General features: G+C 38.9%; 1 protein-coding gene across 1 annotated transcript; it reads right to left on the bottom strand.

Moving 5' to 3' along the window:
- Positions 1-2,554: 2,554 nt before the first annotated feature.
- On the bottom strand, positions 2,555-8,947 carry NODAL (nodal growth differentiation factor). The gene is made up of 3 exons (XM_070952591.1): positions 8,665-8,947; positions 3,460-4,280; positions 2,555-2,707 (listed from the first exon to the last, which is right to left on the bottom strand). Exons 1-3 carry the CDS (start codon positions 8,945-8,947, stop codon positions 2,555-2,557), a joined length of 1,257 nt encoding a protein of 418 aa, XP_070808692.1.
- Positions 8,948-12,332: the final 3,385 nt, after the last annotated feature.

Here is a 12,332-nt window from a genome sequence, read left to right as displayed (position 1 = left end):
GAGTGAAGAACATCTTATTCTCAATAGATATCTAATGTGGCAGCAATACTACCATTACTGGCTGGAGCTGCTAGAAACATTGGAAAAGGAACATGACAGGCAGCAATATAAATTCAATAAAATAAAATAAATAAATAGACAGCCTCCCCATTTCTCTAATTATAAGTCAGCAAAGTGTGGTTAATTGCAGCATTGTTTGAGAGTTCGAGGGTTGCCTGCTTTCAGCATTCTCTGTTCACTGAGTATTCTACATGTTTCTCTTTTTAACCAAAAGTCAATTTTCTATGATTATTGAATACTCTTACACCGCGTTGGGATGTTTTTTGGAGAAGGGAGGAATATGTTTGTGTGTGTGTGTGTGTGGGCGTGCGTGTGCTAATTTTAAAAAACCAACAAAAGGAATGTGAAATAATTGTTGGGAGGAGACTGGGGAAATAACCATTTGGAGAAAGGAATGGCATATCCCACAGGAGGGCACTGAAGACTGACTGGTGGACAGGAACAGGAGATCTTCAAAATGCAGCATTTGGTGTCAAGTTTCTCTTGTTCAGTCCAAATACCATTTGTCCCTCTCTCCTCCCACTTGCACTGCCAAAATATATGTACTTTGTTTTAAAATCTTTTTTCTTCAAAATATTTATAAACCCCAGTTTTTATTAACAGATTGGATGCTCTACTACTCTCTTAAAAAATAATAATAATAGAGGTGTAAAATCTTTCAATGTTTCCTTTAGAGTCCGTAGCCAAGTATGTGTATTGCCAAATTATCCTTTGCTCACCATTTTCTGGTTGTTGTTGTTTTCATTTTATAATTCTTGAACTCATCTATCTATTTATCTATCTATCTATCTATCTATCTATCTATCTATCTATCTATCTATCTATCTATTTAAAATGTTGGGATCCATTCCTTTGCCAGTTTCTTAAAATATATTGTGATGTCTACATCCCCATTTGTGATGATGAATATTAAGTTCTTATCAAAACAAAACAGCCAGCTTTTATTTTTCTACCTTGCATTTATTTTAGAGCAATGATGTCAACAATACAATCAATGATGTTTAATTACTACAAATTCTGTTAACAGCACCAACTATACCCTTGGTTATTCAAAATTATTTAAATATAGCTCATTCAACAATCCTGTCCACATACATGTGATTGATCTAGGACATCCTTAATTGTTTCTAGGTATCAGGAAACTCCCTCTCAAAGCAAGTAGAGTTTTTAATGTATCCCTTAAAGTGTAAAAAGTTAAAATAAATATATGAACTCATATGAATGCTGTACCAATATCTGCCTCTCATTTCTCTAAATACCTTTTCAGTCGCTTGAAACAGTGATTGAGAATTTCTTCTGAATTTCTCTTGATCAGATATTTCAGTTGGTTTGATTGGGGAAGAAGTCAAAGGATGGCATTGCTAGTATCCTTGTTCCCTGTGACATGAGGCTTCATTAATTTATAACCTCTGGCCACACTAGCTTCCCAAATTAAAAAAGCCCCATATGAATGCTGAGGGATTTCCTTGCAGTTTAATTAAAGCACATAAAAAGTAAAGATTTCTGGAGAGATTATTAAAATTTTTTAAAAAGTACATTCACCCAATTCATCCAAAGCAACCTTATAACTAATCAAGTGCGAAAATACCCTATTACATCTCCAAAAGTTATGGAAATTTTATTTTCCTTTAAAGGAAATTTCAAAAGCACATATTCTCCCTCCTCAGTTTGAAAGAGGCAAAATTTGGGGACATTCCCCCCCCCTTCATTGACTCACGCCAACTTTCTGAAAGGATCACTTACCTAAAGTTAAAGTTATATGACTTCTGCTAGATCAAATCGGCCGTCCATGAGATCCAGCATACAAAGTTATCCCATCAGATGTTTTAAAGCCCATTCAATATTTTAAAAAGTCCCCAAACAGAATATAAAGCAATAACCTTCTTCCACACTTATTCCCCAGCAAGTAATGTTCAGAACAATATCAGTATGAAGACATCACAATAATTAAAGCTTAGGAATCTTTCACTAAAACAACCCCCACCCCCCCATTTATGGGCCAACATGATGGGATGTAGAACAAATGCTATGTTTTGGGGTGGGTTGAGGAGTCACAGTTCCATTCTTTGGCAGAAGTTCCAGGTAGTAAGAAGATCCTGGAAAGGTTCCACTAAAATAGACTCTCACTGTGCTAATAAAGTCTTACACATTTGCATTGACCATCTTTATTTAATTTGAGCAGGCTTTGAATGTAGTTTATCTTGTAAAAATAGAAATTGTTGGTGGAGTTCTCCTACAGGGCGAGTGTTACATTTATCTTACTTATGAAATGCCTGAAGCAAGCTATCCAGCCCATGTGCCTACTTCACCCCCTGGTCTGCTAAGAATGCTACGGACAAGAAATTAGAAAAATAACTTGATCTCTGTGTGTTGAGGAATATGCTTCTTGCTTTTCTCCAGCAAAAATTCTTTGGTCCTCCGCCATAAAATGTGCAATAATGGGAAGTTGCTGGCAAAAGACTCCCATTTGTCAGCCAGCAATAGTCCATACGCATTAGTTGCAGCCACATTCTTCAATTACCATGTCTTCATGATGACGGACCCTTATTCTTCCCTTCTCATGATACAGCATAGACAACGGACTTAACCTGATTGGAGCACAGGATGGGCAGGGCACTCGGTTAGGCTGATATACCTTTAGCAAACTCTGTGAAATAGAAGAGGAAATCATGAGCATCACCTGTAAGAATGGACCTAGAGAGATCAAGAGGATTTACTATTATGAACTTGCAGATCCTGATTTCAATAAAGGAGAATATTTATAACTCAGGTTTGACATAAGGGGTCCTTGGTTCTCTCTGAGCTGGGTTGTTTTCTTGCAGACATCTCATTACCCAAACTAGTTAACATCATCAGTGCTAGTCTGGTGATGATACCTAGTTTGGGTAATGAAAAATCTGTAAGAAAACAACCAAGTTCAGAGAGAACCAAGAATGCCTGGCTGGACTCTGATTCACATGAGGAATCACCAACACATTCAGAAGGCTCAGCCATCAAAAGTATTCTACTTTTAGACAGATATGCCAATCAAACCAACAATTGTACTTTTATTCAGTAAGGAAAAGGATCTTTTATTTCTTCCAGCAAAGTTTACTTGTTCAGTCAAGGGTTGTTCTGATTTTATTTATGCTCAGTGGGATGGATTGCAGACTTTCAATGTTGTGTTTTGCCTTGAACAACAAAGCATCCTTAAAATTTGCTTCACAAAACAACATTGCCCCCCTTATTTCTAAAGGTAAAGTGGAACTTCTAAATGTGAGTCTATATTATAAACTAGCATGTGCATAATTTTAGACAAAGGCCACTCTACTACTGCTTCTTAAAACCTTGCTTTTCCAGTTCCTCTGCAAAGAACTGGGAAGTATCACTCTACCAAGTCCCACCCGCACTCCTTCATACCTGAACATAAGCATGATTTGTTGGTTTGAAGGTCTCATCGACAGGTGATGGACATTCTCCTTCACATCGATAGGCATTATACTTCTTGGGATGCACAATCCAGCTTCCAAAGCCAGTCTTATCAAAATCCACCATCATATCGACTCTTTTGCATAGAGATCTGCCTTCTTCTGCCCACTTGGAGGATTGGAGTGTGTTCAGTTTAATTCTTTGTTTTTGTTTCCTGTTCCTACGATGGCGACGTCCTCCAGTTTCTTTGGTTGTGTTATCAAACAGAACATACTTGGACATCTCTACAGTTTTAATGAGACTTGAACCCTGAGAAGGCTCCATGGGTTCCTTATCTTTGGAGAAGATCACCAAGAGCGCTCTATCAGGCCCATTGTGGACAAAATGCTTCTCATCTTCTCTAGAATTATTATGGGCATGCTTATCCTGGAATGCACCTGCTGTTGGGTTACTATTGTCCTCAAATATATTCCCCTCTTCCCAGTCTTGCTGTGGGACTTCTGGAATCTCAGTACCTGATGGCATCCCTTGGTGGAGCCAAAGATGTAATAAGCTAGTGATGTTGAAGACTTTCCAGGGTGAACGGCTGAGGGAGAGGCTACTCACAAAAGAACCAAGAAACATCCTATCTGTGCAAGTCTGATTCCTATAACATGTGTAGTTGTGGCTGTGATAAATATGCACAGTGATATTTCTAGATTGAGAGAAAGTCAGTAGATGAACCCGGAGCTGTGCCAGCTTGATATCATAGCTGCGAGAGATGGAAGTCATGTCAAAGGAGAAATCCCAATGGTCCCCAAATTGGAATGAAGCTGGAAGACAGCAGAAGGATAGCAATTACACAATAAAGTTAATGCTTTGAAATGTTAGCATAGATTCCAAAACTATTCCAAAAATATCGTGTAGTAGGAAGATATTTCAATAAGAAATAAAATTAATGAAGGAAAATGTGATGTTAGAAGAATGTTCAGCTATGTATGTTCAAATTTGTAAACGGGACACTATTATATTTGCTCAATATAATGTCTCCTCTCCTAGATCAAACTTGGGGAATTAATTTTTCTGATTGTTTGCATTCAAAGATGAGTGCAGTTTATAAGACCCATACATTCACCAATCCATTCATGCTACTTTTCCTAAAAGTTTTCACTTCCTAAACGAAGTTACAAATTAATGGAAAGACCATTGCCTGGTGCCTTAACCACTAGATCAAACTCATTCTCAAAGCTTCATATCCTTCCAATATTCTCATCACTTAATCTTCATCACTATAGCTCAAGATTTAAAGGGGAGTATGTTAAACTAAATACCTTTTGATTGTTCACACATTTACACAAACCCATAGTTCCAACCTCTTTTATATTGTGATCCTAGAAAGCCATTTTAGCCTAGTGGTTAAAACATCAGGCTAGAAATCTAGAGACCATAAATTCTAGTTCTGCTTTAGCCACAAAGCCAATTTGGGGCAGTCACTTTCCTTAAGCCCTAGAATGGAGGCAATGGCAAACCACTTCTGAAAAACCTTGCCAAGAAAACCACAGGGACTTGTCCAGGCAATCCCTGAAAAAAAACACACGATTGAACAGAAGTGGGGGGGAGCTAATTGCAGTTCATTTATAAATCATGCTTAAGCAAGGACCCGGAATCTTCCTTATCTAAGTTGAGGCACTAAGATCAAATAGGTTACTGAAGGAACCAAGTGGAATACTTCTCTGCCACCTCCTGCTTCTTAGCTAAACTACAGTCAGGCTAGAAAGATCAGAGCATGTTAATCCATGCTTTTGTCTCACCAAAAAAGAATGAGACTTAAATACCAAGGTAAGCATATGAATTCCACGATCATCAATAACAATCAAGACATTAGTGTGCATTCTCACTTATTTAGGAATTTAAGAACCATTGCACAAAACAATGGATTCTTAATTTGCTAATTAGCTCTTTTGGTTGGCATCTAAGAGAATGGGCTGCAAATTATGCCTCCAGCCTCTGTCCGATACTGGAAAGGTTGCCCTAGTAACCAAGCCATTAACTTTCAACTCAAGTCTTTGCTGAGAGTTAGTTTAAGGTTAAGGTTAAGGCATCAGGCAAGAAATCAAGAGGCGGTGAGTTCTAGTTTTACCTTAGACATAAAACCAGCTGGGTGACCTTGAGCCAGTCACCCACTTTCAGCCCTAGGAAGGAGACAATGGCAAAGCATTTTTAAAAATCCTTGCTAAGAAAATTGCAAGGACTTGTCCAGGGAGTTACCAGGAGTCACTCTGATCCAAAGACACACACACACACACACACACACACACAGAGAGAGAGAGAGAGAAAGAGAGAGGGGGGGAGGGAGGGAGGGGGGGAGGGAGGGAGAGAGCAGTCTCTGCTCGTCCAAACTGGCAATATGGGGAGAACAGCAATAGCCTATTTGTAACATTTATGAAAAAGATAAAAGGCAAAAAAATGTGTTTAAACTGTTCTGTGAATTATTCTCTTTGTGTTTCACAACTAAAGACATTGGCAGTCTGTACTTAAGACTTACAAGAAGGAAAAGCTTCTGGGGGAAAAAGTTTTATAAGCAACTAATATTAACCTGGGCTTGCCAATAGTCCTCCATATATCTCTGCAAACTATTGCTCACACCTCAGTGTCTTCCAGCTAATTCTTAATATCCAGTATTGGTTAATTAATTAATTGGGTTGTGGATGTTCAAAGACCAGATCTTATTAAATGCCAATGAAATCTGGATTCCACATCCTGGGTTGCTTTGATCATTCTAAAAATCTGGGTAGCTCAGTGGTTAAGATGCTGAGCTTGTCAATCAGAAAGGTCAGCAGTTCAGCAGTTTGAATCCCTAGCATAGGTCTCCTGCATGAGCAAGGGGTGGGACTAGATAACCTCCAAGATCCCTTCCAACTCTGTTACTGTTATGGATTCTCATTGCTTACAAGATCAAAGATGATTCTATGGCTTGCAACTTGATGAAAGGAAGGTGGTCTAGAAACACAAAATATAAATCAATCTTACTGGGTTTCATGGCAAGTAATGGAACAGCAATGGGTTGCTTTGATTATCCCTTCCCACTCTTTGTAACATCCTTGAAAGGCTGTAATCATTTATTAGGATTTGTTTTAAAAAGTGGAAAAGGGATGGGAGGGAAATTCAAAGTTTTATAGCATCATAATGGACTTTGCAGAGCTGAACAGAACAAATAAGAAAGACCGGGAGAAAGTTGGTAGTTCACACATCTGAGAGTTAGAGGCCTGGGTCTGTGTGTGTGTTAAGAAATCCCAGGATTAACTGAGTTACATCCAATCAAAAGGATCAGGTATCTAGGGATGGCATGGAGCTGGTCGTTACATCTTGAGACTCCCCAAATGGAGAACATTATTAAAATAATAATCAGCCAGCATCAGTACTCTGATGTTCATTGAGATTGATGAAGTGGCAGTTATTGCAATGAATAGATAGATAAGATAACCTTTATTGTCATTTTTTACTGTTAGCACACCGGCACACATTAAAAATGAAATTCTGTTGCCTGCTCTCAAAAGAAAGTATGCAACTATACACATACATAGCACACATATACACATGTTTTATACATACGTATGTATGTGTATGGGTTGATATATTTACTTTCTTTGGAATATATAAGGACCCTGTTCAAGCATCGCTTACATGCTATGCCCTGAATAGAAGGAAGTGAACTACCAGTAATCTTTTCTGCCATCCTCACCAGTCTCTGCACTGCCTTCTTGTTCTCAAGCAGTCATGCCTCCAAACCAGACAATAATGCAATACGACTGGATGCTCATGCCTCTAACTCTCAGATGTGTGAACTACCACATTTTCCTATTTGCTCTGTTCAGCTCTCCAAAGTCCACTATGATGCTATCAAATATGGAATTTTCCCTCCATCCCTTTTCCACTGTAAAGTTTTTAAAATAACTCCTAATTCATTATTACAGGTTTTCAAGGATGTTACAAAGAGTGGGAAGGATAATCAAAGCAACCCATTGCTGTTCCATTACTTGCCATGAAACCCAATAAGATTGATTTATATTTTGCGTTTCTAGACCACCTTTCTTTCATCAAGTTGCAAGACATAGAATCATCATTGATCTTGTAAGCAATGAGAACCCATAACAGTAACAGGGTTGGAAGGGACCTTGGAGGTCATCTAGTCCAACCCCCTGCTCATGCAGGAGACCTATACTAGGGATTCAAACCACCGAACTGCTGACCTTTCTGATTGACAAGCTCAGCGTCTTAACCACTGAGCCACCCAGATTTTTAGAATGAATTCCACCAACTCATATTACCACATTCTGAGTGGTTCAGGGCTGTGAATATATATGTGTGTGAGTTTCCATATGAGGATGATGCACATGGAACCTGTTCATGCTATTCCTCTGGGCTTCTCTCTATATATAATACTTTAGGCTAAAATGGGTTCAGTTATCAGTGGTCTAGAAATAGCCAACTACTGTAGTATGAACCAACTTATCAGGGGAAGGAGTTACATTCTGCCTGCTGCACCCAAGGTTAGGCTTGAGCATATGCGTTTTGAAGAATGAGACAGAGACACATGAGAAGGACCCTCTCTGTGGAATGTGGAAACCCAGTCATGTTTCTGAAGTGGACTTGCCCACGCTGTCTAAGAAATGGGTGCTTTTGCAAGCCAGTGTTCCCTTCCTTTGAAAGCAGTGAAGGAACCTGCTGCTCTGCTCCTTTCACTTTTACCTGCCAGCAGGTTAGTGTCTCCCACTCCATGCCCACCTTGGCTCTAGGGAACTTTTACCTGCAACCTTCCAGGGAATCCTTCATGAATCACCTGCATCTCCCCAATACACAAAGGTGCAGAGTTTGTCACTTTGGTACCCCATTCCCACCCAGGAATATCTGCAGGATGTCAAAAGAGTGAAGGATGTGGATTGGTCCTCCTCTGCAGACGACTGCGGGGAGGGGGGGGGGAAAGCCGGGGTGGGGGCTGCAATCCACAACGAGGAATAGGGAACGGGGGTCTGGAACCTCACAGTCACCCTATCACCCCTTTCTAAATGCAAGCCCAGTCCTGTTATCCCTCTTAGACTATTATTATTATTATTATTATTATTATTATTATTATTATTATTATTATTATTATTATTATTATTATTATTATTATTATTAATTATTTATTTATTAGATCAAGAGAACTGCGCAACTTACTTCGAGCCACCAGGCTGAGGATGGAGTCGGATTCTTTCAAAGCCGAGGCTTCGGCAGTGGACTGACCCAGGTGATTGCCGGCAAGCAGGGAACGGTAGAGGTGCAGCATATACACCGGGTACGCGGCTCTGGGGTGCTGGAGGCGGACAGGGTCTGCGGCGGAGGGCTCTTCGGCTCGCTGCGGGGAGAAGCCGGTAACGGCAGGCTGGAAGCCGACCAACAGGTTCAGGAACGCCAGGGTCCAAAAGGCTCGCTTCAGGATGGAAGTGAATCTGGAAGACATCTCTGGAGCGGGCTTGGCAGGAGCGGAAGAATTTCCTTTCCTTTTCCTTTCCTATTTTCTCTTCTGCAAAGCTTCTCTCTCTCTCTCTCTCTCTTTCCGTCCCTCTCCGGAGCAACTCCGAGCAACTTCTTCTCTTTCTCTCTCCAGCCTCCCGTCCCCTCAATAGCCCGCCGAGAAACTGGGCAGTTTTTATACCTGGGCTGCCTAATCTTGCCAGCCTTTGATGTCAACAAACTGTCCGGATTTCGACGTCCTCCACACGTTCCCTATTCTCATGCAATTCTCCACCCCACGCCCCGCACCACCACGAGGAAGGGGTGACGAGAACCAGCAATTAATTATCCTCCGCCTTCCCATACATCACCCCAAGCGGGATGCGAGCGATGTGATTCTTTCACAGATGCTTGAAAAGAGCCAGATCTCTGATGGGCGCTCTTCAGCCTCCTCCGCTTCTTTCTGATTATCGGGGTGGGTCCTTTCAAGGGTTTTGTTTTTTTTTTGATCTTTTGTTGCTAGAATCGGAAAACCCAGATCTCAATGGGAACTGAGCCGCTTGTGCGGCCTTTTAATCTTAGGGAAGATGAAAGTTGATGTGATCGAAATCCTGCCCAGGGGGAGAATTCATTTCGTTTTATCAATTTTGTATTTTGTATGTAGTTATCTAGTTCTGTATGGACTCTTGGTATGCACATTTGTGCGTGACTGTATTCATTCATTTCGGGAGAGTGCCAAGCTTAAAAGCCTAATTTCACATATTTATTTTTAAGGAAGCCTTTGTGTTACACTTTTGTAGTAAAAACAACAAAGAGTTTTCCGATAGTCTAGGGATTAAACGATTTATTATCTCAGATGTCTCCCTTTCATCTGACAAAAGTGATGATTAGCCTTTAAGATTAATCAAGTCTTTTTCTTTCTCTCACCTTCAGAGAAGGTGGCTGCACACTTCTGCTTCCAAAGGCTCCTTCTAATGGATTGCAACATCGAAGAGTTCTTTTAAAGCACAAAAATTATATTTGCTTATCTTATCATGTATGCCTATGCTTCTGAGACTGAGGAGCTGCAGATAGCAGACTGTTATGCAGTTGAATGTTGCTGATTAAATTGCTGGTCTTTGAAGTACTGGAAATATCATTTTGCTCTATTAAACCTGGAAAATGCTACCATTAAAACACCTCCACACACACTTTTTCTAAATGTCAATATTGTGGAATATTGGGACACAATATTGTGTCAGGGCTCAGACCAAACTGAGTGACTCCAAAACATCTATTTGAATTCTTTCTCTGAATTTATGTCTGAGACTGTGTATTTGTTGATTTATTTACCTGTATTTATTTCATTACTTTATATGTTGCTTTCAGTCTGGAAGTTCCCATATTTTTCCCTGCAAAAGTATCTGGATCTGTGTGAATGGCTAAAATGATCCTGTGAGTTTCTATAGCTCTAAGTGAACTTGAACTTGGGTTTTCCTCCCTCCCTCCCTCCCTCCCTCCCTTCCTTCCTTCTTCTCACCCACCTTTTTCCTAGTACAAATCACATCAGCTCTTTTTTTTTAACTGAATGGACTTCGCTGAATAAAACAATGTAAACAGATTTTAAAGACCAGTTCATGATAAAAAGAGTTGCTAACCCAATGTTTTATAACTGAGCATCTGTGCTCTGTGCACATATTAATCTATTTTATTTTTCCTAAAAGTGTAAGAGCCTGCATTCCAAAAATCTGACTTTTCAGTTTTGCTTTAAACTAGGTTCATTCTAAGATTTCCTATTTTCTTAGATTTTCTTTTTTAAATTATTCTCTCAGATCTCATGATTTGGATAGATTCCATTCATTTCTTATTCTCTTGATAACTTGTTAAAGGGGAAAGTTAATAGATATCCTAATAAAATCAACAAAATAGCCTGATCGTATGCCCATGAAATGTGGACATGGTGGCTTCTTTCCTTCTCCTTCTCCTTCCTTTCTTCCTCCTTCCTTCTTTCTTTCCTCCCGCCATCCCTTTTCCTTCCTTCCTTCCTTCCTTCCTTCCTTCCTTCCTTCCTTCCTTCCTCTCACTCACTTTTTTTTCCTTCTCTCTCTCAATACAACAATTATTTGTGTATGTGCCCTTTTATTTCACCAAATAGGATAAAGATGAGGATTGAGGAATCTCAACCATATTTGTCCTGACCTTCCTCCCCATATTTTTTTATTTCAGCTTTTCTATAATAGATTTTTACTGCCACCAAGCGGTTTTACAATTTTAGCACATATTTCTTTATAAATGCTTTGGATTCTATTCTTCCTTAAATTACCATGATCATACAACTTCAAGGTACTTGAAGAAGACCACAATTGTTACCAACCACACATTGAAGCACTGATTTATATATAGGGTTGTGGCTAAGTAGACTATGAACATCTAATGCTAACTGACAGAAATATTTATTTATAATTATTTTTATTTATTTCTTTATTTAAGATTTGTTTATACATTTATTCAATTTATACAATCCTCTATCCCATACAGGTACCTATAATCCTGAGCAGCTAATGAAAAATAGATTTGGATTTCAATATGTTCAGTTCAAGAAACAGACAAAAGGTAAACTGGTACCTAATGGCAAAACCATACACTACTTTTAGTAAATTGCCCATAGTTTTGAACACCCAGACATTTTATGCACACATAATATACACACATATTTTTAAACAAGGATAAAAATTAACACAAACTAATATAAAGAAGAAAAAAGGAGAAAGGAATAAAAGAAAAAGTGAATAATTGCAACTATTTTTTCAGTGATCTGAGTCTATTAACATTTGCATGATTGTTACTATTTTTATGAAGCTCCAATTTTTATTTGCTCCATGATAGGTTTTCCAATAACAGACCAAGGAGAGACTGGTTAGCCCAGTACTGATATCCCCTGTTACTGTAAGGCAGAAGTTTTTCTTTTCTCCAAAATACAAAAGAAGCAATTGGGGTTTGGTTCAAAATACTGAGTTGTTTTGCAAGAAAGAAGAGACTGCTGTCCTAAGTGCTGAAAAAGAGTTGGAAAATCCAAGTTTGACTATTTAACCAAGTTTGGAGAAAATTGGGAAATCTGATGAACTAAGAATTATTTTAATCTACATGGAAGCAGGTTGAAATTTTAGCTTTTTACATGACAGTTTTTCCAGATGTCATCCAACAGCATTTTTTACCAAGAGCTGTGTGATCTATGATAGCTGATACTCCGAAGTGCTAAACCCTAGCTACTTCATTTGAGCTGTATATATTTCTAAATTATTAAAAAATATATGGGCAAAAGTTCTTAATTTCTTTGTTTTAGAACTAGCTGTTATATGTTTGCTGTTAGTCAAGTTTTCTTTTGAAGTCTTCCCAAAAAAGGTTCTTTGCAT

This window comes from Pituophis catenifer, unplaced genomic scaffold, assembly GCF_029215685.1.
Source record: "Pituophis catenifer annectens isolate HBS135680 unplaced genomic scaffold, rPitCat1.0.hap2 SCAF_12, whole genome shotgun sequence".
In the NCBI taxonomy this organism is placed as follows: domain Eukaryota; kingdom Metazoa; phylum Chordata; class Lepidosauria; order Squamata; family Colubridae; genus Pituophis; species Pituophis catenifer.
Note: the sequence above shows the minus strand (reverse complement) of the source record. Positions and strands in the feature narration are given on the sequence as shown.